This window comes from Amphibalanus amphitrite, unplaced genomic scaffold, assembly GCF_019059575.1.
Source record: "Amphibalanus amphitrite isolate SeventyFive unplaced genomic scaffold, NRLGWU_Aamphi_draft 000024F_arrow, whole genome shotgun sequence".
NCBI classification, from domain to species: domain Eukaryota; kingdom Metazoa; phylum Arthropoda; class Thecostraca; order Balanomorpha; family Balanidae; genus Amphibalanus; species Amphibalanus amphitrite.
Genome location: NW_024881520.1, coordinates 968497 through 993638, shown reverse-complemented (window position 1 = coordinate 993638; position 25142 = coordinate 968497). Strand labels below are relative to the sequence as shown.

General features: G+C 49.9%; 1 protein-coding gene and 1 long non-coding RNA gene across 2 annotated transcripts in view; one reads left to right on the top strand and one right to left on the bottom strand.

The window, feature by feature from the left end:
- Positions 1-14089, top strand: part of LOC122392637 (rootletin-like) — a 56284-nt gene extending 42195 nt beyond the window's left edge. The window contains exons 25-43 of the mRNA XM_043387723.1: positions 869-1044; positions 1375-1560; positions 1843-2087; positions 2447-2662; positions 2801-3023; positions 3298-3444; positions 3677-3894; positions 4166-4342; positions 4543-4650; positions 5739-5918; positions 8493-8705; positions 8891-9088; positions 10267-10368; positions 10502-10600; positions 10769-10966; positions 11099-11209; positions 11435-11576; positions 11804-11957; positions 12404-14089. Of these exons, the coding sequence (XP_043243658.1) occupies positions 869-1044; positions 1375-1560; positions 1843-2087; positions 2447-2662; positions 2801-3023; positions 3298-3444; positions 3677-3894; positions 4166-4342; positions 4543-4650; positions 5739-5918; positions 8493-8705; positions 8891-9088; positions 10267-10368; positions 10502-10600; positions 10769-10966; positions 11099-11209; positions 11435-11576; positions 11804-11957; positions 12404-12491 (3181 nt within the window). The 3' untranslated portion in view covers positions 12492-14089. The remainder of the gene's footprint in view (positions 1-868; positions 1045-1374; positions 1561-1842; positions 2088-2446; positions 2663-2800; positions 3024-3297; positions 3445-3676; positions 3895-4165; positions 4343-4542; positions 4651-5738; positions 5919-8492; positions 8706-8890; positions 9089-10266; positions 10369-10501; positions 10601-10768; positions 10967-11098; positions 11210-11434; positions 11577-11803; positions 11958-12403) is intronic.
- A 4228-nt stretch (positions 14090-18317) lies between these two features.
- Positions 18318-24693, bottom strand: LOC122392966. Its single transcript, XR_006258610.1, has 2 exons — positions 21285-24693; positions 18318-20372 (listed from the first exon to the last, which is right to left on the bottom strand). It is a non-coding gene; the product is annotated as an uncharacterized LOC122392966 (long non-coding RNA).
- Between the last annotated feature and the right edge of the window lie 449 nt (positions 24694-25142).

The window sequence follows — 25142 nt, the reverse complement described above, 5'->3', positions numbered from 1 at the left end:
TGAGTCGGACGCGGGCGCTGAACCAATCCATAACCACTAGAACAATCTGTTCAGTGAGTACGCTGCAAACGCTATGGGTTTGATACTTTTATTTAAAAAGAAAAATAGTAAGCATTCTATCGAATGTAAAGGATGTCGAAATTGTGTCACTGTTTTATATAAAACTCATATACTCGTACGTCCAAAGATGAGACCGCACGTTGCTCGGCGGCCTCCTCGACGGTCTGCTTACACCGCTCTCCAAAGATGACGCTAGCGTATATGCCTGAAGTTGTAGACTGTCCCGCAATACACGCATTCAGCTACCGAGACGGCCGGCTTGTGTTGTCGTTCTCACTCAATAGATGGCGTTGCTAGTATATGCCTGGGGTGGTAGGCTGTCCCGCAGTACACACATTTAGCTGCCGAGACAGACGACTTGCGTTGTCGTTCTCACTCAATAGATGACGTTACTAGTAGGCGCCTTGGGTGGTAGGCTGTCCCGCATTGCACGCATTTGACTGCCGAAATGGCCGGGGTGTGTTATCGTTCTTACTCAATAGATGGTGCTACTAGAAGACGCCTGGAGTTGTAGGCTGTCCCGCATGACAGCACGTGGATTCTATCGGGACTTTGTTCCTTGGTGGAGACGACATGCAGATCAGCATCGTCTATGCTTTGAGCCATTATTATGTAGATCATATGTACTCTGGAATCAGCAATGCATTTTATATGTGTATAGTGTATAAGAGTGGATTGTAGAGTGCAACATTTGCAACAAGCCCGTAGCAGAAACACTTATTATTAAAGCTGCGTATTTACCGACGACGGACGATTTTCAACCACTTCACACTTGTCATCAACTGTGCATCAACCAATCTGTTTGCAGGGCCGTTCACGAGAGGGAGGTCACCTCACTCTCCACTCAGATCCAGGAAGCGCAGAAGCTGCGCGACCAGGCAGAAGCGGCACTGGCGCAGCTCAAGGTCAAGCTCAAGGTCACCGAGGAGCACCGCGACCGGCTCCAGCGAGAGCTGACAGAGGCGACTCGCGCTCTCAAGGATGGTAAGTGTCGGCGTTTGGCGCAATGTGGAGGGCTTGGGGAGGCAAGGTGGAAGTGACTGAGGTCGAGTTTCGGCGTGATCTCACTCGAAATCATCCGTGGTTGAATTTAATCAATGTGTAAGCTTGACAATTGTTTGCATTTGTAAATATTGTGACATAAGTTCGCATCCACACACCACTAAGTAACAATTCAACATATTCCATCTAGCTCGCAACAGCATAGCTAAGGCACAAATATCTACATTTCCGCTGAAAGTCGTCCTCTTTCTGCCCAAACACAAACACTGCGTATACTACCTACCGTGACGTCTGTCTCCGTCGCCCCGCCAGCGGAGGCGCGGGCTGAGAGCACCGGCCGGTCGCTGGCCGACACGAAACGAGAGCTCCAGGAGGCCGAGCACGAGCGAGCCACGCTCGAGGAGAGCAACGGGGAGCTGCGAGACAAGGTTAAACGGCTCGAGGGAGAGAAGGGCGAGGCCAGACGCGCCCTCGAGGAGGCAGGACACAAGATCAATGGTGAGGCACTTGAGTGCTGGGGACTAGTAGACTGGGGAAAGATAATTGTTGCATTGGATCTCTTATCTTGGTGACACGTTGTACTTGTTTTGATTACAGTGCAAGGCTAATTCGAGATGATAATGCCTCCTACATGCATTTTATTTCTTGTGCAATGTAACCCGCTATCATTTAAATACATAACCATGCATTGAACGTTAGCATGGGTCAGAATGTTTTTTTTTTTGTTCGATTTTGCTCGCTCTTTATGGCGCCTGACACTAGGTCATGCCTCCCACACAGCGCTAGAGTCGGCCCAGGAGTCGGCTGCCAAGGAGTGCCAGGACCTGCGCGCACAGCTGCGCGAGCTGGAGCGCAGTCGTCTGGACTCGAGCCGCGAAGCTGCCGAGCTGCGCCGCCAGCTGGAGCAGCTGCAGCTGCAGATGCGCGAGCGGCTGTCGCAGCTGTCCGACCTGCAGCAGCGGCTCAGCCGAGAACAGGAGGCCGGCGATAACTGCAAACGTGACCTGGTCACCGTTCGACAGCAGGTCAGAGCGAGATTTAATAGGATTGCAGAAGAATATGATCAGGTTTGCTGGACTGGACCCTCGATTAGGAGTGAGAACTGCAGTGGGTATAACAGCATTGCGGTGTATAACCCGAAAACTGAAACAGAGCAATATGTGTCGTGGATATGTAATAAATATTATTTTGGTTTGAAAGGGAGAATCATTTCGCTTTTTTAGGCGTCTGTCAAAACTCATAATTATCGCCACTTGGTTTTTTATTTGGTCTGCTCGCCTTTTTCAGCACCATTCCGTTCACCGTTCTTGTATCATTTCTTTTGCTGTGGTTTCTGTTCCCCCGGATCCTACGATGTCATTTCCACGATCCCGTGTCGCTGCAGACTCTGGAGCTGGAGACTGCGCGCGACTCACTGCAGAAGGCTCTGGCGGACGCCGAGCGTCGTCTTACTGAGGCACAAGAGAAGTCGCGCTGGCGAGAGCGAGACCTCGCCACCGCTCTGGACGAGAGCAAAAACACCAACAAGGCGCTAGAAGAGGAAAAGAAGAACCTTGAGATCCGACTGGGCGCCACCACACAGGACGCCAACGATCTTAGAGTGAGTAGAATCGCAGCCACATTTTACAGCATTGCGATTTTTTCCCGGCGCTGTGAGCATTCTTATAGAGCTAACATAAGTGTCACTGAAGTTAATACGATATGTGAAGCCTAACCCCCACCGTTGCTCCTCACTCAGCTGAAGCTGGTTTCCTCCGAGGGCCGTGTGGAGGCGTTGGAGGCGCAGCTGGGTCGTCTGGACGCCGGCAGACGTCAGGTGGAGCGCCGCCTGGCCGACACCTACACCACACTGCGGCGCGTCACTGGACTGCGGCTGGACGGCGCCGGCGGAGTCGGAGAGGCTCCCTGGAGGCCGTCCACGGCCGCCTCCAGTCCCACCGGCCGCCGCACGCCAGGCAAAGGTTAGACGCGTCACTGGCTCGGCACATCGGCATTCGTGCTTATGTATGCCTGATGCATCAACTGGCACTGCTGTTGAATGCTGTCCATCTGCACTTTCGTACGTGATTCACGCTCATTGGTTTCGTCAGTTAGATTGAATTGCATATCAGATTATTCGATTGTTGTCATGCATGCCAATAAGACAAAATTGCACTTATTTTTTTTTTTGTTTTTAGCAGATAATTTTCTTTTGCTAATCACGTTCCATATGCAACTGCACCCTACAAAAAGCAGCCGACAGCGATGAGGTGTCTGAGTGCACTCTGCACTTAGACATCGACTCAGACTGTGAGTCGGACGATGTCTTGAGACAACTGGAGAAGGTGGCTGCCGCGTTAGAGAAGGGCGCCGGCTCTGTTTATGCTACACCGACTGATTCACGTGAGTTCTACGCATGTTTGAGCGCACATTTGATGTTCATGACTTGTCAGTGCCCTGTTATTGCATCGATGATATATAAAAGCTGTCTGCGCCACTTCTCGAATAGTTAAAGTAACTAAGTCTTATACGACGTTCTTTATCCGACGATGTTCAACTCAAACCGTATCCCGGCCTCTTCCTTCCCACCACGCTGTGTAGTTTGTCTCTCACGTCGACCTCGCCCCCTACCCAGGTGTGGAGTTCGAACCTCTGCTGACGGCCGAGCGGGCCACCTCTCTGGACCGCGGACTGGACGAGGCGGCCGCCGACGCCGCCGACTCGGCCGCCGCCGGAACCGTACCGCTGGGACCCGGTGGACGCGCAGCCCGCGCCGTGGACGTGGATCCGGAGTTTGTGCGCATGGGACTGCGCGATCTGATGCAGCAGGTGGCGCGCGTCGAAAGACAGAGGGTGAGTGGGATGAGCAGAGGTGAGGGGACCGATGCGACGCTGACAGACAGCGGCATTGAGGAGAGAATTGTGCAGACAGGTATGATCTGAAGTAAAGTACATGCCTGTTTATCGGGATTTCCGGATGACTGAAAAGCCATTTGCGTTCATAAATACGCAATTTAAAAGTTGGTATGCTTAGAGAGGTTCCTCTTGAGATGACGTAGGTAGCCTTGCCTCTCGTATACCGTTGGTCTTAGTGCTCACCGCTGACCACTACTGCTCTCCCCAGGACGACGCACTGTCGCAGTGTCAGTCGGTGGAGCGGGAGCTGGGCGAGGCCCGTAGTGCGCTCACCGATCACCAGACCCAGTTGGAGCGGTGTCAGCAGGAGCTGGCCGCCGGCCGCACCGAGCGACAGTACCTGGAGACGCGCATCAGCTCCTCGCAGTCCGACTGCACCAGCTACGTGAGTCGCCAACGCAGTCTGCCGCTGCCGTGGAGAGACGCAATCCGTGTTTGGTGTTCCCTGGTGCTTTCTTGTAGCCAAATAAACGTCCGCTAATCATGAGTGAACTTGCAGTAGTTACATAGTGAAACGGATTATCCTGCTTCGCCTAGACCACTTGTTTATGGAGATGAACACCCCTTGCTATTTGTGTTTGACAGGAGGAAACGATTAAAAAGCAGACGACTGAGCTCCGAGTGATACAGGAGCGTATCGTGAAGCTCGAGACAAGCAACACGAAACTACAGATGGAGAAAGACGTACTGGAGGTGAGACAGCCCCGTCAGCTTTTTTGTTTTCATTTTGTTATGATTATTTTTTTCAAACTCTGCCTGAGCTGTTAGACAGCGGAGTGTGAACACGAAAGCACGGCACATAGCGACATGGTCCTTGCGGCACAGCATCCTATCAGGTGTATACAGTAGTGACATCTCGCGGCCGGTGGAGCAACTACACCCGGTGGTCATTGGGGCACAGTATGTCATCAGGCGTATTGAGTAGTGACATCTAGCGAAGGAAACAGCAACACAATTAGGTGGTCATTGCGGCACAGTATGCCTGCAGGCGTAAACAGTAGTGACATCTAGCGGCAGGTGGGATAACTACACCCGGTGGTCGTTGCGGCACAGTATGTCATCAGGCGTAAATAGTAGTGCCATCTCGCGGCCGGTGGAGAAACTACGCCCGGTAGTCATTGCGGCACAGTATGCCAGTAGGCGCAAACAGTAGTGACATCTCGCGGCCGGTAAAACAACTTCACCCGGTGGTCATTGCGGCACAGCATGCCAACAGGCGCTAACAGTAGTGTTATCTAGCGGCCGGTAAAGCAACTACGCCCGGTGGTCATTGCGGCACAGTATGTCATCAGGCGTAAATAGTAGTGCCATCTCGCGGCCGGTAAAGCAACTACGCCCGGTGGTCATTGCGGCACAGTATGTCATCAGGCGTAAATAGTAGTGCCATCTCGCGGCCGGTGGAGAACTACGCCTGCTAGTCATTGCGGCACAGTATGCCAACAGGCGTAAACAGCAGTGACGGAGGAACGGCAACGGTAGCAGAACCTCCTCTGCGAATGGAGTGCGGTGGCCCCGTAACTCTGCTCTTAGCGTGATCCGGTTTATGCTCATAGTTTCTTATGATCGTTCTAGGTGAGATGTGATCGTGGGATGTGTTACGTTGTCAAATATTTCAATACCCACCGTCCCGTCTTTATATAAATACCGTCTTACTCATGAAATAAAGGGTTTTATTTGGCCAACACGAGCATATCAACTGGGTTCAAGTGCGGGAGTGCGCCTGACAATATCTTTGAGTGTTTGACGACGTCGCTCGTACTCCCGTCATTTACTATCTCCAGGACAAGCTGGGAGCTCTGCGCCGGCACGAGTCTCAGCAGCAAGAGGAGCGTCGTTCTCTGCGACACAGCCTGGAGCAGCAGGAGGCACGCGGCGCGCAGCTGGAGACCACCCGGCGCGGGCTGCAGGGCGACCTGCAGCGCTCTCAGAAACTGGTCCAGGAGCGAGACGCCGAGATCAAGGTGGGCACAGCGGGGAGGGCAGGGCAGCTGGGCGTATACGGAGCTCAGGCTCACCAAGCTCTGGATCACTGACGGCTGAGTTTTTTCGTATTATTTTCTGGACTTTGTAATCCATGACTGGATTTAAACATATCTGGATATGCATGCACGCAGTGGGGAGTACCAAATGAAAGGCGACAAATCGCCTTTTATCACGCATGTACAGTGGATCTAGTTAGGATCTCCAGACGTAACTAGATGGCGTTGAGCCTTAGTCGAGTCCATGTCAAATTCAAGGGGAGGTCAGTACCGAGCTGGGCCCGGTGGGGAGGTGGGGAGGGGCGAGGTCACGGTGCGGGTGACCTGTCAAACAGCCCCGGCGCAGCTAGGCGCTGCCGTAGGCAAAGGACGCATTCCAGCCGGCTCGCTGTTCCATATCGCGGTGGCGGGCCTGGCGGCCCGTAGCCTGGCTGCTTGGAAGGAAAGGATAAAGGCATGGGTTTGCCGTGGTCGTTTCATCTATTGTCACTTATATGACGCACTCAAAGTACTGCATATGTGATGTTGGTAATGCATGATGCTATGGTAGGTATTATTGTTGGTAATTATTGCGATGTTGGTAATGCAGCTGGCAGTGGAATACTAGCGAATGCTCCGTGCGCCGAATAGCTCAAAGGATTAAGATTCTAAATATAGCCTGAAATTTTCATTGAAGATAATTCCAGCACCATAAAATATCCTTCACCAGTTTTGGACTGGCTGATGTTTCTTGCGTAGAACGCCTTTTGACAAATAATTGTCATGGCCGGCGATTTTTTTTTTGCATGACGGGTCACATCGGACTAAGGTCAAATTTAGTCGCTAAAAGGAAATGAGAAAAAGTGGACGAGTATCGCATTTTTGTGCACAAGGTTTCGAATTAAAAAACTAAGCCAAAATAAGTTAAACAATAAAAAAATATAAGAATATGTGACCCGAAACTAACTTCTGTTTTGTATGATCATGATTGGGTGTAAGACCCCGGTCCAGCCTGGTTCAACCCGGTCTAACGGGTGCTGGAAATGAGGCCGCTTTCTGGTCCCGGCGTTTTATTCTCCGGGCGGGTTAATCCCGTCCAGCGTTTAGCCTTTCGAGACCCACTCAGGGTCGCGGTTGTTTTCGCCGCGCGCCCCAGTCGAGATGCAAAGTTAATAGTCACACGAAGCTTATTTAGGGCCAGCCAAACCAGCCTAGTCTGGAGTCACTGTTAAATGTATGCATATAGATGAAAGAAAAAGGTTTTGTAGAATCGATTAGTTTCGAAGTCGTATATTCAGGGGCCTCAAATGAAGTTCGTGTGACTATCAACTTTGCATCACGAATGGGCCGAGCGGCGGAAACAACCGCGGCTGCTCTGAGAGGGTCCCGAAAGGATAAGCGCTAAACGGGGCTAACCCACCCGGAGAATGAAACGCCGGGACCAGAAAGCGGCCTCATTTTCAGCAGGTTCGGCTCCCTCATTTACCTTCGGGCTTGGCCTCGTGACATTTACAGACGTCAGACATTCAACAAACAATTTTGGCGGAAACACTATCCAGCAAGCTGCGCAGGGGCGCAGGGTGACAGGTGTTCGTAGCGTTGGGGCTGGGTGATCTGTGTGCCGAGTGCGATGTCGTGGGTTCGAGCCCCACACGGCTCTGGTTTTATCTAGACACTAGCCAAAACCTTTCCTTTTACTGCAATACTGACAAGCACGGTGATTTATCTTTCCCGATATCCTCTTAACAAAGTCAAAATTGTCGCACCTATATATTTATTTTAATGTTTTGCTGAGTTTCATGAATTTTCATTTTTTATTTTTGCTCGTTTCTCTGGACCCATTTCAACTCGTGATTCTTTTCGATCCGATAAAAACCCATCAAGGCTGAACGTGCCAAAATAATGAAAGGAATTATGCAACTGAATATAAATTTAGAAAAGCCTTACACATCATGCAAGCTGATCTACTGAAAGTATAGGTCCTAGATTTCAATTATGATTGGTTAACATTTTTGCTGCAAGTTTGAGGCGTTGCCTTTCGCTTGCCCGTTTGTTTGAGATAGCTATTCCCTTCAGTCGCATTCTTGCTGGCTTCACATGAACAGGGTGTTGTTTCACCGGCGATCGCAGGACGCTGCTATTACTACGTGTCAAATTGGGTTTCCATGGCGACGTCAACAAGCCCATTGCTCCAACACTACCACAAGTGTGACGTCAGCAGATATCACCGGTGAAACACCACCCGAGATACCACCATACCTGAGGGAGCGCACCCGCAGCCAGCATCCCCTCCCCTCAGCCGCGGCGCAGTGGCGGGCGGCCCATTCCCGGCGCTACGCACGCTCCACGCCGCGATAGCAGCGCGTCACCCCCCCCCTCCCTCCTTCCCCCACAATGACCGGTGACCTCGCTCCCCTCGGGATTTGGACTCGCCCTACCCCGACCGTAGCGCCACGTGGTGGCTCTGGAGATCTTAAATAGACCCACTGTACATACTTGCATAAAAGGCAATTTGTTTTGTCAGGCGCTGCACCACCTTTCATGACACTTAACCCAATCGTAATCGTCGTGTTACAGTTGCTGAAGTCGCGGCTGGAGGACTGCCAGAAGTCACTCTCCACATCCGAACAGAGCTGCTCCAAGCTGAAGCTGACCATCGAGCGTCTGCAGCAGCAGCTGAGTGCCGCCGACTCTGCACAGGGCGAACTCAAGGACCAGGCAGAGCAGCTCAGTCGACAGCTCACAGAGGCCAACGATAAACTCACTCAAGTACAGGACAAATTGCAGAAGGTGAGACGACTGATTGGCTGAGACTGACGAGCCTGCTGACAGAGGAGGGTTATGGGGAGCGTTAATCAGCGTTCCCTGGAAGCATTTGCGCACGATTATGGACACATCATTTATGAATGAAGACTAGTGAGACGATAATCACCCACCATTGGTGGCTGACGATCCGGTTGTTTCCCTCGAGGCAGGCCCAGCGGCAGCACCAGACGGTCCAGCAGGAGCGTACCGTGCTAGAGGAGCGGCTGACAGCCGCGCAGCAGAGCACATCCGAGCTGAAACGGCACAACGGAGAGCTGGTGGAGCGCAACAGCGCTGCGCAGCGCGAGCTGACACAGGAACGGCTGCTGCGCTCCCAGGTCGAGCTGCAGCTGAAAAACAGCCAGCAGGTGAGGCAGTCAGCGTTTGCGAGTGCATTTAAAATGATAAGCTAGCTTATTGCCTATAGTCTATACTATTATCCCGCGCACCGACGGGGGGGCGGATATCCGCCCCCCCCCTGAGGTTTTTCGCGGATAGCGGGAAAACCGCGGCGCGTAGCGCCGCGAAATTTGGTATGACTATTCTCTCATCAATTTTACACATGGTGTGCAAGTTTGAACCTCCTAACTTTTAAGGTCAGGTCACCAGGTCACTTTGAATGACCCAACCTCAAGTCACTTTTTTGCAACTTTGTCACCGTGCCAGAGCTACAGTAGATGTCGGAGGCCTTTGAAAGTCGCAGGATGTTATTAGGTCATTAGTAGCTACAATTTGTATATCTCGGAATTTTGATGTCGGTGACCTAAGGTCAGGTCAATTTCGCGACTTCCCCATTATAAGTCAATGGGGGAAAAATCAACTCCCTGTTTTTACCACTAAAACGGGTCGGAATGGCCCCATATACCATACATGACTTCACATACGATCAACCTTCACTACCTTGAGGTCTGTTTTGCTGTTGGGCAGCTGTAAGGTCATGTGACGTCATCAAAGGTCACCAAAGGTTTTTTGCCAATAACTCATTACAGGAACAAGATACAGCCGCGCGGATGGTCTCATTGTGTTCAGCTCGTCAAGACGCATCGAATGATATACATGATGACCTCGAGGTCACGTGACCTGAGGTCAACCTTTGACCTTGACCTTTCGAGGTCAACATATATATCATTCGATGCGGATTGACGAGAGGATCACGATGATGCCCTTAGTTTGTTCCTATCTTGACTACTTCGAAAGTTATTTGAGAAAAACCCTCTCCATATCTAGCGCCGCCATTTTGACTTTTTCGACCCCTGTGACGTCATCTTTGACCTGACCTGAAAATGACCTTAGTAAAAATTGTAGACCTTGTCCGTGCGTATCCGATGCCGTTTGCCGCTTGTCGCTATCTTGCTTCGTTCTCGAGATCTGAGGGGGGGGGGCGGTCATCCGCCCCCCCCCCCCGTCGGTACTAAGTTGGCGCAGACCCCCGTCGGTGCGCGGGTTATTCTTCGAGTAAAATTGGTCAGCAGTAGGAATAAGATTTCGACATATGTACTCAGTACTCATGTAATCGCCATTTGATTCCCCGCATGCGCTATTTCAGTCGCTGCAGCAGAAGTCTAACAGGGAGCAGGAGCTTCAGGACAAACTCCGTAAACTGGAAATGGAGAAGAACGACCTCAGCAACAAGCTGACAGCACTCCAGGTTTGTGCGAATGATTGCTGCTTGATGAATCTATCATTCAGCATGATGTAATTGCTTTTTTTTCAAACACCGTACTTTAGGCGCTGTCAGTGAAGCAGCTCGTTACTATAGGTATATTGTGTTCGCCCCTCAGCGCAAGATGTCTCAGCTGGAGATTGAAAAGCGCGACCTCGACCGGAACCAAGTGCAGCTGGAGAAGGACCGCGCCGCCCTAATGAAAACACTGGACAAGGTGAGGAGCCTTTTGTTTTATCCGATCTGCAGTTGCATGTATAGTTCAATCTTGTGACGTGAATCGCGTAGAATTAACTGTCTTTCAAGATACTGACGACGCATTCATTTTAACATTTGAGTCATGCTTCGTAATCGGCACACTGATATCCGTTAATCTGTCGAGTAGGTGGAGCGGGAGCGTCTCACCGCTGACGAGACGGCCGCCAAGAGCAGTCTGGAGCGCTCGGCACTGGACCGCACCCTCAGCTCCGCCGAGCAGGAGAACGCCGAGTTACAGCGCCAGGTGCGAACACTGGAGCAGCAGCTGGCCAACCTGGAGCAGCAGCACCAGCAGCGAATCAACACCATCACCGCTACTGGAAAGGCGAGTGCGCTCTTTCACTTTCGCTTGCAAAGATCGTGAAAAGCAAAGTTGTTCATTTCAGTGTATTGCAATTTGCAATTCATCGCTTTTGTTGATTATGTCATCGACGATAATGTTGGATGCCCTTTTCAGGACGCTTCATTCGACTCCGATCAGCTGCGCAGCCGTTACAACCAGCTGGAGAAGAGCTTGGAGTCACGCGAGCGCAGCTACAAACAGCGCATTGCCGGACTCGAACAGCAGGTCAGCCTAAGTGACCGCGTGCTCACAAAAAAAACACACACACACACACACACAAACGCCTCTTTTTCCTTGCGTAATGATGAGAGTATAACTGCCCTCACTTTCTAGTAAACAGGGAAATGCATCGTTTTCAAACCCCCTGAATGAATGATCATATAATGTCGAGTAATCGATGTTCATGATGCATCTACGACCCTTCACTTCATTTTTGTCCTTCGTTCACAGATAAAAACTCTGAAGGAGCAGCTGTCGCAGGAGATCTCGAAGCGTCAGGAGTTTATGTTGCGCAGCTCACGGGCCGGTGACGAGATCCGCCAGATCCGCTCCACGCTGGACGACAGCCTGCGTGAGGTGGCCGCCAACGACGGTCAGTCAACTGACGGTGACGCCATTTCGCTCCTTCCGATATTTTAACACAGGAAATAGTCATCACATTGGCGACGTAATTATGTCCGATCTGTACTGAATTGCCACCTGCTACATATTGATCTGAGTGTGCCAGTGACGCGTAATTACTCGATTTTTTTTTCTTCAAATGAGACGTCATACCGGCGATTCATTCCACCTAACACAATCCTGCGCTGCCTCCTGCAGAGCTGGACGCGCTGGCACTGGACGCCGAGTCCCGCCGCCTGGACGCGTTGGTGGAGCGTCACCGTGCGTCCAGTCTGCACACGCCGAGCCGTGTGGGACGCAGCTACCGCACCCCGGCCAAGTCACCGGTCCGCTCTCGTACCGTCAGCCCCAGGTGAGCCGACACGGGGTGACGTGAGGGACGGTGCTGCAGTGCGTCACACATTGAATGGTGCAGAGTCCACTGTGACCACTGCAGGATGGCTGGGCTGCAAGGGAATCTGTGGATGTGATTGTATGTAGAGAAAGGCCGTGCTCTCATCCGAAGATCCCGTCAGTCATTGTAGGTATTTTAGGGAATGCGGCACACATTTATCGGGCGTTATTTTGTTAAGATTTGTAAGGCTGTCGCTTACTCAGCAAGCGACTTTTTGGGAGCCTTTGATGAATACCGAACAAAGGTGTGCGTATTTTCAGTCATAGGTCGTATTTGCGTGCTCCCGCCATATGCCATGTGTAGCCTGACCGCCGAGGCGTTGAAGTGGCTGACGCTGACCCGGCCGTCTGGTCTGTCTGTGGCTCGCGCAGGTTGCCGCTGACTGTGGTTGGTGCCTCGGACAGGTCGCCGCGCTACCGTCTGCCGCCCACGTCACCGGGACGGCGTCTGGCGGCGACCACGGCGCCGCGACGCACCCTCACCTTCCGCTAGACGGACCGGCCGGCCCCGCCAGCGCCGGCCGCCCCGTAGCTACTGCCCAGTGTCCCTCCCGCTCGCCCCAGCCGTCTCCGCTGCCTGCGTCCGGACGATGGCGGCACCAACACTGCCAGCACGGTGTCTACACAGTGCAATAGCGGCGCCTGACGAGCCGGCCACAAAATAGTATTGGAGAATCTCACAAATTGTGTATGAAGAAGTTATGTTCGTGTTTTGCGCATATTGCAGGAACCCGCTGTCACATTCCATGTCGGTGTAGTGAAATGATCTCAAAGTCACGGGTCGCACATGTAGATCGTAGTGCCCGCTCCATCGTCGCCTCTTGTCGTGTGCTAGTTGATAGGCGAATCACTCGAGGCACGGGAATCCGTGTTCATCGTCATTTTGTCAGAATTCCAGGCGCGTCAGCCGCCGCTGCACAGAGAATGACTCCGTCCCTTTTGGTGCCCGGCCATGTGTGGCGATATAATTAGGTACGGTGTTGAGGATGTGATCAGTATTGGCGTAAACGAAGAAATATGAGATAACATTTTGACGATGTGAGGAAAACGTCGCGGGTTTCATAATGACACAAAAGAGATATTTAAAGCGAATGTTTAGAAATGCGTAAAAGGCGTTATATGTACGAGTGTTCAGAATGTTGTATATGAGTGTCTTCTCTCGACCCGACTACTTTTTTCATTGATGAGGTACATAATTGTAATACCGTTTGCGTTACCATATCGACACGATTGTTCGACCATTCTTCGACCCTCGACCGGCGAGTCCGCAGCCGAGTCTGCTGGGCGTCGAGCCGCCTTTGTCCCCACCCCGCCCCCGACTGGTTTGTCCCCTCCCCTCCCCTCCCCTCCCCGTGTGCCGTGTGCGTGTCCCGCCCCTGCCCCGGGCCGGCGCCTGAGTCGCCGCCGTCTGTACTGGGGAGACGGAGCGGCGACCGGCCCGGCCCGCCCGCGCACCCACCCACGCCGCAGGTCTGCACGCGTTCTAATCTCGGTAGAACACCGCTGCAGTCCGCGCGACTCACCGCCTCTCTCCAAGACCCTGAGCCCAGCCCGGCCCGCCCTCAGTTCGCCTCTTCCCGGCCCCTCTCCCGCGACCATCAGTTGTTCGGTGGCGGCCACGGGTCGGCCCGGGTCGGGTTGCTGTATGTTTGGTTACTGTACCGTTCTGTTTGTTGGGCTTGTGAGAAAATTGGCAGCCGATCGATAATTCTCCGCAATACGGTAAATCTACAGCTCAGCGGAGTTGAACGTTTGTCACAGCAGGCGAACTTACAGAGCGATCATTGTTGTTGGTTAGCAACTGACGTGGATGTTCAATGGAAAATTGGTGTCATGGCTTTAATATCACCAAAGATTATGTTGTTTAGTTTATCTCATGGATCATATTATATATGCTTATTTACATGTTATATTGACTCACCGTACGATATGTAAACGTTGCGTTACTCATTGCTATACGAATGGATCGCACGCCTCGCACGCTTTTCGTACTAGTATTTACATTAGAAAGCATATCACGCGTATTCTTGATAGTCAACACAATGTTACTTGAGCACAACACGTAGAAGAATAAACGTGTTTTAAACTCTATCGGACTTTGCCTAAAGTGAGATTCGCCTTTCGGCTTAGATGAGTTACGAATGGAGCATTGTTTGTGTGATTGTTTGGGTGCCTCGACCAAGAGCCAACGAACCGGGCAGGGGCGGATCCAGCCGATCCGTTTGGAGAGGACAACAGTTTCCGACTAATACGGCGACCCCGACCCACCGCCGTACCGGTGAATGAGCGACTTTACAACGCCACACTACACCAGCATGCATTCAGTTCAGGTCGAGGGAGTCCCATCTTTAATCAGCATACCGACAGGGGCGTAGCCAGGATTTCCTCCAGGAGGGGGCCAAACTTCCCAGTAAACATGCCGACGTCGGCCCGACGTCGGCCGACGTCGGGGTGACGTCGGCAACTCGGCATCGGCATGCCGACGTCGGCCCGACGTCGGTCCAACCTCGGCACGACGTCGGCTGGATGTCGGATATGTCCGCATGTTCCGACGTCCAGCCGAGGTCCAGCCGACGTCGGGCCGACGTCGGACCGAGATCAATTGCTGAGGTCTAGCCGACGTCGGGCCGACGTCGGGGCGACGTCGGTCCGACATCGGCCGCTGTTTTGACCGTTAAAATAATACAAAATACATGTTTCATGTTTCATAAAGAGCTTCTGTATTCAAAATATCCTCAGGAAACTCAAATCTTCCTCCACGCCGCAACCCCCTGATCCGGACTGGACGGGAAACTTTATCCCATTTGGGATTGCCCGTAAGCCGAGCTCGCCCGTAGCCGGGTGCGGTGAGCAGACTTGTGATCAGCTCAGTTGAGCCGGCTCAAAAATCAGCTCAGCTCATGAGCCGGCTCAACATTTTGCCAAATTGTTGAGCTGTGAGCTGAGCCGGCTCAGTAATGCATTGAGCTGAGCTGCTGTCTGAGCTGAGCTGAATGAGCTTGAGCTGAGCTGAGCTGAATGAGCTTGAGCTGAGCTGAGCTGAGCTGAGCTGATTGAGCTGAGCTGAGCTGAGCTGAGCTGATTGAGCTGAGCTGAGCTGATTGAACTGAGCTGAGCTGATTGAGCTGAGCTGAGCTGATTGAGCTGAGCTGAGCTGATTGAGCTGAGCTGAGCTGATTGAGCTGAGCTGAGCTGAGCTGAGCGAGCTGAGCTGAGCTGATTGAGCTGAGCTGATTTAGCTGAGCTGAGCTGATCCAGTTCTAGTAGGTACACTGGAAGATGATGAGAACGGATAAAAATATAAAACCGAATGCAATGTGCATTGAATATTGATACACTTTAAACACTAGAAACATGATAAACTGGAAATAATATTATATACAAACCAAAGACGTCACTAGGTGAAAGGCCATGTAGTTCGACACCGCAAACTGAAGCGATCGGTCGGGAAATCGCTACATTCCTCTATTGCACCCCGTTCGCACCGTTGTAAGCCGTTCGGTTGGTATCCTTATCCACTGCGGCGTGATGTCCCGACCTGTGTCCCGATGATTCGATGTCCATGACCAATCAGCACACGCATTGCCGTGACGTCATTGGCCGGACCCCGACACGTTACGGAGATATGGGTGGCATTCGGCATTCGGCAATGGGTGGCATTGAATTTAACTGAGCGGAAACTGAGCTGAGCTGAATTGAGCGGAAACTGAGCTGAGCTGAACGGGAACTAAGTTGAGCTGAGCTTAGCTGAGCGGAAACTGAGCTGAGCTGAACTGAGCTGAGCGGAAACTGAGCTGAGCTGAGCGGAAACTGAGCTGAGCGGAAACTGAACTGAGCTGAGCGGAAACTGAGCTGAGCTGAGCGGAAACTGAGCTGAGCGGAAACTGAGCTGAGCTGAGCTGAGCGGAAACTGAGCTGAGCTGAGCTGAGCGGAAACTGAGCTGAGCTGAGCTGAGCGTGAGCGGAGCGCAGCCGGTTTGAGCGGAACGTGAGCTGAGCTGAGCCGCGTTAAACTGAGCGGGAGCTGAGCGGGAGCGGATAAGACGGAGTTGAGCTGAGCGAGCTCACTTTTTTCTTGAGCTGTCACAAGTCTGGCGGTGAGTGCTTGGGGGCTGCTCGGCCTATACTTTGGTCAGGCTCAGCCCCGGCAACTCACCAGGGCCGGGCCCAGTTCATATAGAAAGGCCAGTCGGCAAGTGTCACTTTGCCAAAGTGCCACTTATCAAAGGAACACTTTGGGCAACGTTGGTGCAGGTCCAGGTGTGTAAGAGTGGCTATATGAATCCATTGTGGGGTCGCCCTTTCCAATAAGTGTCACGTAACAGCAATGGGACCAGGGACTCTATATGAACTGGACCCAGGGTGCTCGCCAAGAAGACCAATGTCTCCATCCTATGACCCTTCCGGCTCTGAAATGGTCTTGTCAGACCGAAGGGGCATAACCCAACAAAACAAACCCAATTCGCTAGCTGGCTGCGTGGTGTAGTGGTTAGCGCACTGTCTAACCATGCGTTCGAATGACACGGGGTTCGAATCCCATCGCCGGCTGATGCTTTTGGCGTGTTGTCCCAGTAAACATGCCGACGTCGGCGACCGGGGGGCTCGAATCCCGCCGCCGGATGATATTTTTGGCGCGTTGTCCCAATAAACATGCCGACGTCGGCCCCATCGGTCCAACGACAAACGATCTCGTCAACCTCGGCAAACGATCTCGGCCCGACGTCGGCTCGACGTCGGCTGGACTTCGGGTGGACGTCGGAACATGCGGGCATATCCGACGTCCAGCCGATGTCGGGCCGAGCCTCGGCCCGACGTCGGGCCGACGTCGTCATGTTTACTGGGTTACAGGGGCCCAAGGTAAACCCCCTCAAAATCCAAAAAGTCATCGGATTTCATCCCGACTATTTTTTGGACGGGGCCCAAATAATGTGCCCCTTACCGTACTTCTGACACCACGATGGGGGCCCTTTTGGGTTCCAGAGGGGGGGGCATGGCCCCTATGCCCCCCCCTTGGCTACGCCCCTGCATACCGATCCATAGCATCATTAGCGAGCGGTCAGCTCCTTTCTTCACAATGACCGTCATGGAAATTGGAAAGTCCTACTTTTCGTCCAGATAGGCATCGACGCCGTATTAGATTTTCTCGTCTTTGGGGGAGACAAAAAGATAGTCTTGCCCATACGAATTAGCTTTGGGGAGGGCAAATGCCCATTTTGCCCTCCCCTGGATCCGCCACTGGAACCGGGTGAGAGGCTGTGGATCACTAAGCAGAAGGCAATGCTTATCCATTGTGCCGCCCTAGCCTGCGTTCAAATTCTCGCATTGGAATTATTTATATACCTACACTGTGGAAATTGCCTTTGGCTCCTATTTTGCAGTAGCATAAGATCTGTAGCAATTTAGCAGCAGAATAAGATATAAAATTGTCTGCTTTTTGGTGAAGTCGACATATATGGCGCATCCTTCAGCAAACAAATAAATATTTGCTAAAGGCTTGCCTTATGGAGCTTATTACGTCAGCAAGGTATTTTACAACTTTTTAAATCGAAAATAAAATATTCATTTTTATTGAACGATTTTGGAGTGTTCAGTTTTTCCTTTTTTCATATAATTGTGACCAAAAGCCAGGCCTATATTTTTTCTTTACCTTTACTGCTCCAACACCAATTTATAGCTAAGTTTAATGACGTCATCAGATAATTAATAGAGCAGCATGCACTTATTACACTGAACTCACTTATTATTATTTTTTATTGCCGAAGTGTGCTTTATGTATTATAGAATTATTGGTGGTGCCTATTTGCCTATTTTGTAACAGGCTGGCACGGTCCGCCGACATCAAAACAACGGTGCGTCAGCTGATTATTGGTCCTCCGATTCAGGAGAAATTATTAATGCGGGAACGCCGGCGCTAAATAAAGGCGGTAGGATTCACGGCTTCGCATGATCGTGTGCAATATTTTTTTATAGTATCAGGCGAGGGGTATTGCTGGAGTTTTGCAAATAAATATTTTGTTCTCAGTTTGGCTATGCGATCGTGAACACTTTATTTTCATAGATACGATATGAAACAGGATAAACAGGCCAACCCAAGGCTTATGTAGGCCAACCTTAGACTTTGTAATTTGAAAGTGGTCCCTTTGTATAGCCTACATTGCATCCTGATTATTTATCTGTTGTCTAGGGGATTATATTCTTCAATCTTTTACTCTATATGCTGTCTAGGGGTATTACTGATGAAAACGCGATCGATATATGTGTGTTTCTGGTTCCTTTCCCTCCTTCGTTCCCAACACCATCCACCATACAGACGTGAACATGAGTTAAAAGTAGATATATTGAAATGAGCCAAAAGATGAGGTCGAAACCAAAATGTCAAAAGGAAGCGATCGAGTCATTAAACGAGACAAGGCCGAAAATCAGTCCTGCACGAATAGCCGTTGCATTAGCACAGGCTGATATCGAAGAAGACGGAAGAGTGTCGAAAGAACAGCCTGCTGCCGCCAAGCCGAGCCAATCGGCTCCCTGGTCAGCGTCATGATGGCGGGCAGGCTGAAACACAAACAGCGCAGTGAGACCGGACAACGGCGGTCAACGGTCACCAAACAAAAAGCCGAAAGAGATAACCGAATGGTTAGCCGAAAGACAAAACAAACAGTTCAACCATATACCGAATAGTTCGGCAAGTTAAACGGACTTCCTAGAAGACATCACGTCACCTTGTCCCCACAGCACAGCTCCAAGAGAGCTGGCTGGGGCAGACCGTCCGGTCTGAGTCATTCTTACGTAGGTACTTACTTGTGCATGTTGAGTGGAGTGTTGCAGAGTGGGTGTTGTCGAACGTGGTGTGGACTGTGTGAGGAGTGTGTCTCGCTGCTCCGTCTCGCGCCCATTTTATTCCTCGCTGGTCACACAAAAACAGGTAAAGCCACTGCAGTCGGTAGTTGCCCTGCAGCGTAGGTGCAGCTCAGCTCTTCTCTGCCGATTTGCAGACAGTCGCTAGCCCGGCCTTGCCGATTCCACTTTTTGTCCGGTGGTACCGGTGCTCGGTCTCCGGCGGCCGTCATCGTATGGTGGCCGGTGGGAGGCAGCGCTGGCCCGCCAACAGAACAACAGTCAGCCGTGGCTGTCCAGCTTCCACTGTTCGGATAGAAGCCACTGGTCGGATAGAAAATACTCACCAAAAATATTTCTCACATCCCTTCCATTTTTATAGCGAACGAAGAACTGTAACCTTTGGGGATGAACGGGTACACATACGTAATAGTTAGATGGTTCACAGTCTAAATTGAGTTTGACTCGTTGATAAGTCAAATGCGACAAACCCTCTGTCTTAAACCGTTTTGTATCTTCCTAAAAATATGACTTTAGTACAAAATACAAAGTACTAAGTAGCTTGAATCTTAATTGATCATAACTTCATCAGATCGTATGGCTTCAATAACCCAAGCACTGCAAATTGGTACTGCTGCTTGATGCCAAATACTGGTAAAGCAACCAAAGCATATTTACATTTATGCTATTCTGGGAACCACATCTTGCTACTGACCTGTGACAGTTTCAAGGATAAGGAATATCGGGGCTAACCGAAAAGGATTAGCAGAGGAACACGCCATGTAATATGAAAGGTACTCATGTTAACAATTCCCAATACGGGCTTGGGCTTTAAAATTCCCGAGCGTTAGCGTGATGTGTCCATCCGTCTGCTCTGAATTGCCACGCATGGAGGAAGATAAGTTACAGTCAATGGGCGAGTGATCGTTTGCCTCTGTCATAACAGAAGGATGCGGCTCAGACTTCTGGCAGCAGTCAGCATCGAGATGTGGGACCTAAGGGCTCGGGTGAGTTGTTAGGGTTGAAGTCAATCTGTCATGCCGAGAGGTTCGTTGTGCCTGTAGACCTTCTGGTATCTCAGATACCTGTGTAGGACTCGCTCTGCTGCTATGGCGCCAATGACCTGAGGACATTGAGAGGCACCAGACGATGCCAGCATCGCAGCACACGAGCAGTTTGTCCATGTCCTATGGCTATGCCGGTACTATGCCCGCGCATCTTTGGTCTGCACAGATCCATTGATTGTCGCTGGATCTAGATTCAAGGCAATGCACAAGATTGTTGCTTCACCATAACTTGTACCTCAAGCACCAACTGACCCTTATCACGACCTTCATGCATACTCTGAAGTAGATTGTAGCAAACTCATCTGCTTTACTTTAACAAGTGAGCACATGCCCGTTGGCTTTTGATCTTTCGATCTCAAAGGTTGTCCTTACTTTGTTCGTGACCCGACATCACCGTCGCTGGTCACTCACGAGTCGGTGGCGCTCCATACAGGGTCGGATAAATCCATCAGGACCTCCACTCGGTGTGGTGTCTGTTGCAGACAATACAACGAAAGTTAGCCACAACAGCTGGTAGGTACACCTTTCATGAAACAAGACGTGGGCTCATCGTTCAGACTTAGGATTGTCAATAATTCAAACGAGTGCTGAACGAGTTATCTAGGGTTGCAGATCTTAACTGCATAGGCTTCACGTTACACAGGAAACGGCGTGGTCAGTTTGCACAGTTGATGTTACTCCAGAACCTTGCTTAAAACCGTTAACATGCCGTTAAAGGAAATAGTTCACTTTCACGAAATTATTTTTTTTGCAATGGATTTATGATTTTTTATGTTCAAAATGATCAGCAAAGAAAATAAAACCTATTTATAACAAAAGATTATTTTCTATATTTTGATATAAGAAGAACTTTTCAGTTTCTGTAAGGCACAGGCGATCCAGTATGAAAAGAGCATGGGTTCCGAAAATTCTTCAGAAACTAGAGAAATTATCGCGGCCACCGGCATTTGGGCGATCTGCTGCTGCTGAATGTCCTTATTGATCAGTACGAGAATTTCTCTTGAGTTCTCGTAGATAATTTCACTAATTTCTGAAGAATTTTCGGGACCCATGCTCTTTTCATACTGGATGCGAATATATGCAAGGCACACATCCTCAACGCAATACACCTTTTTCGGGACGAGAAATAGAATATCTTTGCCTAGGGTGATCGTTGGGCTGTAAAAGCTCCTGATTTATGCTCGTCTCAGCCCAAGCTACGGAACTGCTATTCCAGTTCAAAACCCATGTTAAAAAGTGAACTATTTCCTTTAACATACTTGTTATTCGCTAATTCGAGACAATGCAACCAAGCCAGCATTTCATTGATTTTTACTTTACCGTTGCGGTGCTACTCGGTTTAGCTCTACCGGCCAGACCTTCTCGGGACGTCTCGTACCTCGTACCTGCGCTGAAATCGAAACCTTTCGGCTTCAGTCAGCTCACGTTGTGACTGCTGTTGGGCCGAATTATTATTTGTCTTTGCCACGGTATCTCGACCGCAAGACCCACGCATTCATTTTCGATGAATAAGGACATGAAGCATATAAGTATATCTTCCACCTTTAAGATGAGCCATGGACTGGGCTCCTGAAGAGTTCTGCACTTGCTATGACTTGCGAAGTGCAACTAAGCAAGGATTCGAGTCGTCTTACCTCCTGCCATGGAATGGAGATAAAACGAGACGAAAACCACTTTCCCCCTTAACCACTGTCTTTCCCTCTGCAGTCACCTGAAGTGTACTCACATATCAGCCGTTTGTCGGGTTTGCTGTTTCTGCAACATCTGTGCAACGAAGCACAGCAAACGAGTCACCTTTCTTATCGACGCTGCAGTCAACTTCTGAAACAAGTAAACTGTCGATCGGTTTTGCTGCTTCTGCAACACCTGTGCAAATGAAGCAAAGCAACCGAGTCATCATCCTAAGACACCTTTCCTATCGATGTCATCTTCTGAAACAATAAAGCTTCTGGTCAGGTTTGCTGTACCTGCAGCACCTGTGCAACAAATTCGAGCAATCGAGTCGTCATCACCCAATAAGACACCTTTCCTATCGACGTCACCTTCTGAAACATATAAGCTGTTAGTCGGGTTTGCTGCTGGCCTCTCTCTTGTAGTCGCCGGAGTGTTCGACTCTTTATACTCCGGTAGCAGTGTATTTGCGGTGGGGTTTGCCGCCTTACACGCTCAAATGGTTCCGTTTTTCACATGCTAGGAACACCTCCTCAGCATGGATTGTCGCTTGTGCCAGTGACCTGCTGCTCCCGTCACTGCACGCCCAGCCCTTATGCCTAGAGCGTAAGCTGACCGAGAATTCCACCCATACCCGGCCGGTGTATGTTCGGTGGGCATGGACCCCCAGAGGACCACCCTCTGCCATGCTGCTCAACTCTGGTAGATAGGTGGGGCAGGCCCTATCACCAGTTCTCCTCAGCTCCTACGCGTCCGGGCAGCGACTGCCGTCCTGCTCCACGCGAGCAGACGGTCCGGTGACGTCCTCCTCCAAGAGACGTCTGTAGGCTGCACGTCCTACCTAGCACTCGCCCTTCTCTCAGGGACGTAGGCAGACGGCACGACCTACTCAATAAACGGAAACCACATTTCTGGCCCAGCACATCACCCGCCAAATAACAGATGCGTTTATCATTCTGTCAAATACTTCCCAACTGGACGGGAGTATCACCAATGTTGACTGGGATTATCTTCACAAATCACAACCCTCAACTGACTGATGAGATGACTGTCTGTTTGAACCGAAGCAAAGGTATATTGCCATCCAATGTTAACCAATAATGACTAATTAATACGAAATTTACCTATCAACTAGGGCAAAGTGTCTAACACAGAGAGAATTACTTCACCCGAATTCGACTTGCCGGAAACCTGCCACATGCTCTGAAATGTTGAAATTCCTGTGTAAGAACTGAATAGATGTAAACGACGTTGTACTCTCACAAATAAATGACATCTCAAACTGTGAAACATTGAACCGATTTTGTTCCACTGAACCTTGTCAACAACTCAGCCATGAAACAACTCCATGAAACAATAATTAAAACCCAAACAACAAGTAAAACCACAAAAGAATAACTAATCATGTCAGCGAGGCATCAATCCACTCAGTCACAATGACACTTCGGACTGTGTCAGGGCCATGTAAAGTTATGTCAACGGACCTCTGAACTCCGGAAACCTTGATCATGGGATACTTCAGCGATCTTGAAAACACTGATCAAATCGCATATCCGGTTTGGCGATCAGATGATCGAACTCGCGATGTTTTATCTGTGGATGGTTATTGCCCCGAATACGCTAGCTGACCACTGTGCTGCCATGCACCTGGTCACTGACGTCCTATGGCACTACCCCAAAGTTCAATGACACCAAGTCGGTATCATCAGAACGTGTCATGGCAACGAAGTCAGTGTTAGCTCCCTAAAGCCAAGTCAGTAACATCTGAGCATTAAAGGTCAAGACAAATCTCAATAACACCAAGTCGAAGTTATCAGATCAAACCTACGGACCAGCTCAACAACACCAAGTCGGCATTATATGAGCACCTTATACGGGCAACTTCTTAATAAAGTTCAAGAATACCAAGTCCTGTATCATCCAAACATATTTTCAAGTCTAAGGAATCGAATGGATGTAATCAATGGCGCATATTAGGACATTCATTTATACCTCCTATGAAGTTAGGTAGCCATTTGCTGTCATGCCAACGATGCGAACGAATTAATTTGCGAGGCATACGACCGAATAGCGTATACCCAGAAGGCAAAGTAAGTAGACCCACAGAAGCAAGCAAGACTAACCTGAATCAAATGAACTTCAAGAGATGGCGACCTCGACGGTGCGTCCAATGTAGGTTGTCCATGCAGCATGCGGACCAACAATTGGCCTGACGAACCTAGTAGAGTCTGGAACTCGAGCCATTCACCATCAAATAAAGGCAACTGGAAATACACAAATTGTGACCAGTCAATTCACGAACACGGTGAAACGGAAAGTTTACGAACCACGAGCAGCAAGTTACACCAACGACGAATCATTCTGGAACAACAAAGAACCTGAAAACTTTACAAGCAAGAACATGCAATGAATCAGAAGCATATATAATCAGGGTCCTGTTCGAGCAGAACAGAGTTTGAGATCCCGGACGAGCCCCCAATGTAATTTGAAAGTGGTCCCTTTGTATAGCCTACATTGCATCCTGATTATTTATCTGTTGTCTAGGGGATTATATTCTTCAATCTTTTACTCTATATGCTGTCTAGGGGTATTACTGATGAAAACGCGATCGATATATGTGTGTTTCTGGTTCCTTTCCCTCCTTCGTTCCCAACACCATCCACCATACAGACGTGAACATGAGTTAAAAGTAGATATATTGAAATGAGCCAAAAGATGAGGTCGAAACCAAAATGTCAAAAGGAAGCGATCGAGTCATTAAACGAGACAAGGCCGAAAATCAGTCCTGCACGAATAGCCGTTGCATTAGCACAGGCTGATATCGAAGAAGACGGAAGAGTGTCGAAAGAACAGCCTGCTGCCGCCAAGCCGAGCCAATCGGCTCCCTGGTCAGCGTCATGATGGCGGGCAGGCTGAAACACAAACAGCGCAGTGAGACCGGACAACGGCGGTCAACGGTCACCAAACAAAAAGCCGAAAGAGATAACCGAATGGTTAGCCGAAAGACAAAACAAACAGTTCAACCATATACCCAAGGCCCTAAATATACCGAATAGTTCGGCAAGTTAAACGGACTTCCTAGAAGACATCACGTCACCTTGTCCCCACAGCACAGCTCCAAGAGAGCAAGGTATATAAAAACACTAGGTAACACCGAAAAATTCCTTCAACATGAAGGCAACGGGTTCAGGTCTTGACAACTAGTGCTAGCATGATTTGCAAGATACTTGCTACGTAACTACTTTACAGATTTTCCTAATACTTTGCTATTACTTATGTTTCGCGATTTAATAAAGACATATTTTTAGTTATCCTCATTAAAATTCGTTCTTGCCAAGAAATTTGTAATTTCACGGTATGACATCATGCCTTCAGGAAGCCTCGGATATCTCAGTATCTAGGCAGTGAACCTACTTAATTCTGATGTTTTTAGAAATGAAATTGATTTTTGCATTCTCTTGATATGAACTTTTTGGAAAACAACAGAAAAACATTAAATTATCGCTTTTCAAAGTGCCATTTTGTGCTTGATCAGAAGTGATGGCCCTTAGACAGAGCGTTCCTATAAAAAA